Here is a 2,549-nt window from a genome sequence, read left to right on the forward strand (position 1 = left end):
ATTTTTGTATTATTTACTCATGTTTGTGTTGCTTTGAACATTATGCAGCATCTTAGTTTGTTGTTCTATCATTTCATTTGGCTTCCAGTGTCCGGATACTGTTGTCTTGTTTATTACACATTAAACATAAATGCACATATTATTGTTAATTTAACTAGATGTACTGTGAGCTCCTGAGCAGAGCCTGTGTATTGTCAATATTTTCTACATACACAAGATCCCTGCTCATTGATATTTAGATTACATATTACTACATATATAGCCGGAGAACCCGGAGAGAACCCACACTGCATGGGGAGAACATGGAGACTCCACGCAGAAAGATTCCGGTGCCCCCACCGGGACGCGAACCTTCTTGCTGCGAGGCAACAGTGCTACCAACTGCACCACCTTGCAGCCATAAAAGAATATCTTATCTCCTAAATATCATTCACAAAGTCAATAAAAACACATTTCTGTGCTTTTTTTTCTCCTCTTTTTCCAATTCTGAGAGTGGATCATGAGAATATAAACTGAATGTTGTCATTTGTTTACATTTTTTAGCTGTAGATGCACTGACAAGCGAGAGGCTTCCTGGTTTCTGGCCCATTTATAGTCAACTGTTTTCCCTTCCTTCCTTGAATCGGAGTTTTCTATCTGTGCAACAGGCGAAGCAACACTTGTGAGAAGCATCAGCACTAATTTGATCATTTCTGTTTCAGGATCAGTTACAAATAGATGAAAATGAACAAAACAGCACAAAGTCTTACCTGTCAGGACGATCAGGAGCAGAAAGGCAACACGCATCATGTCTGAGGAGAAGCTTCCAGCCGAGTGTCTCTGCTGCTCCACTCCTCTGGTTTCAGCTGAGGAGGGCGGGGTCGATGGATGACCCGCTCGCCGCCTGAAATGAGAAAACCCTCCCACGTGGACGACCGAGACTGGCGCTGCAAATTGGTTTACAGAGGAGGAAAACATACGGTATACGTCTGGGATGGCCTTGATTTTCCAGGACAGGTGAAGATGATTGGTTTAAGAGGACAGAGGACAAATAAGAAAATTGAGGGAAGAGCAGTCGGAGGGGATTTATCTGTCTGGGAGCGGCGGTAATGTGACTTTACAGCTCAGGTGAAACAGGTGATGGGAACACGAGGCTGTGAGGCTGCACATGTGAGCGGTTACAAAACGGACATTTACTGCAGCACATGCAAAACAACACGCAGCAGATGAGAAATTCAATTAGAGCGGAACTCGATCACCAAAGCGATAACGACATGATGAACACTGGCACCACTTAAAGCCACTTGGTCTCGTCGTCTTCTACTGTTAGCTGCACTGCAGCCGCCGAGCATTAAAGCTGATTGATTATNAGCAGTGTCTGATTAAAGATTATGGCCTTACATATTTAAATTATATTTAAACCTCCGCACCCCAAAACCTGCCAGATTAAAAGGTGTACTATCTTTTATAAAAATCGCCAACTTGGGCGAAAGAAAAAATCTTTGATGGTCCTTGAACGTCTCATATGAAACTTAACCTTTTACAATCACATCGCATTTAAAACAAATCTTCCAAAATACAATATTTGTATTAACCAGATTCTGTAAAAACCTAAATATTCTGCACGCCTTGGTGCAACTGTAAAGCCGTTAGTGACTCAGCTGTAATCAACAGTTATTTGACGAAAATCCAAGAAAAAAAAACTTTAAAAAAATCGAAAATAGGTTTTTTTTGTTTGTTTTTTTTAAGCAAAACTCCAAAGTGAGATTTTTGTACTTCAGGTTTTATTTAAATTAAATCAATAAGGTAAAAAGCGTTATTTAGTGAGTTCTGGGTGGGTTTTGTCAGAGTTTCATCCTGTTTCCAGTTCTAATGCTAAGCTAACATAACCAGCAGTGATCCTAACAGACTGGTATCAGCGGGGTTTTAACTCCTCCAACTCTCAGCCAGACAGCGATAAGCCTGTTTCCATCTCTTTTAAACCTGTTTGTTTTTGCATTTCTTGTACTAAAGTTTGTCTGCGTGTGCTGCACGTGGCTCACATCTCAAAGATGAAGAGGTCGGGTCTCCAGAGAAGATCTCGAGGAACCGAAACCTGAGTGATTCCACAGAACTGATCGGGGTCCCACGAGATGAACTCGTTGTTATACTTCTGCAGTCGGTTGAAGGTAGAATAACAAAAATACAGAGATAGAAGAAGTGTTTTCAAAATAGAGTTTTAAATAATCAAAAGTAAAAGATCCACTCAGGCAGCTCACCATCGTCACCCAGATGAAAGGAATGAAGGTTTGGGTTTTCTCGATCTGGGAACAAACGCACAAAAATGTCAGAACTGAGCCCCTGCATGGAGTTATTTAGTGAATCACATCACACAGCGCCTACCACGGCCAGGATGGCATAGAGGAGGATGTCCAGCTGCACCATGGTGGGCGTCGTGTAGTCCCGGACCGGTCGGGTCATTTTATGCATGCTGGCATCAGTGGTCAGGTTCAGGTAGTTCAGAACATCCCAGTAGCTGCAGACTTCCTTGCAGGACACTCGATCTGCAGCAAAAACAAAAGGTGAGAGAC

General features: G+C 42.3%; 1 protein-coding gene across 1 annotated transcript in view; it reads right to left on the reverse strand.

Annotated features, from left to right (window-relative positions):
• Window positions 1-2,549, reverse strand: part of LOC103367835 (5-hydroxytryptamine receptor 3A-like) — a 13,858-nt gene that overhangs the window by 6,862 nt on the left and 4,447 nt on the right. Inside the window, exons 2-4 of the mRNA XM_008295989.1 lie at window positions 2,362-2,522; window positions 2,238-2,282; window positions 2,022-2,131 (exon numbers count right to left, since the gene is read on the reverse strand). Coding sequence (XP_008294211.1) covers window positions 2,022-2,131; window positions 2,238-2,282; window positions 2,362-2,522 — 316 coding nt within the window. The remainder of the gene's footprint in view (window positions 1-2,021; window positions 2,132-2,237; window positions 2,283-2,361; window positions 2,523-2,549) is intronic.

The sequence above is a fragment of the Stegastes partitus genome, unplaced genomic scaffold (genome assembly GCF_000690725.1).
Source record: "Stegastes partitus isolate 25-593 unplaced genomic scaffold, Stegastes_partitus-1.0.2 Scaffold1092, whole genome shotgun sequence".
NCBI lineage: Eukaryota > Metazoa > Chordata > Actinopteri > Pomacentridae > Stegastes > Stegastes partitus.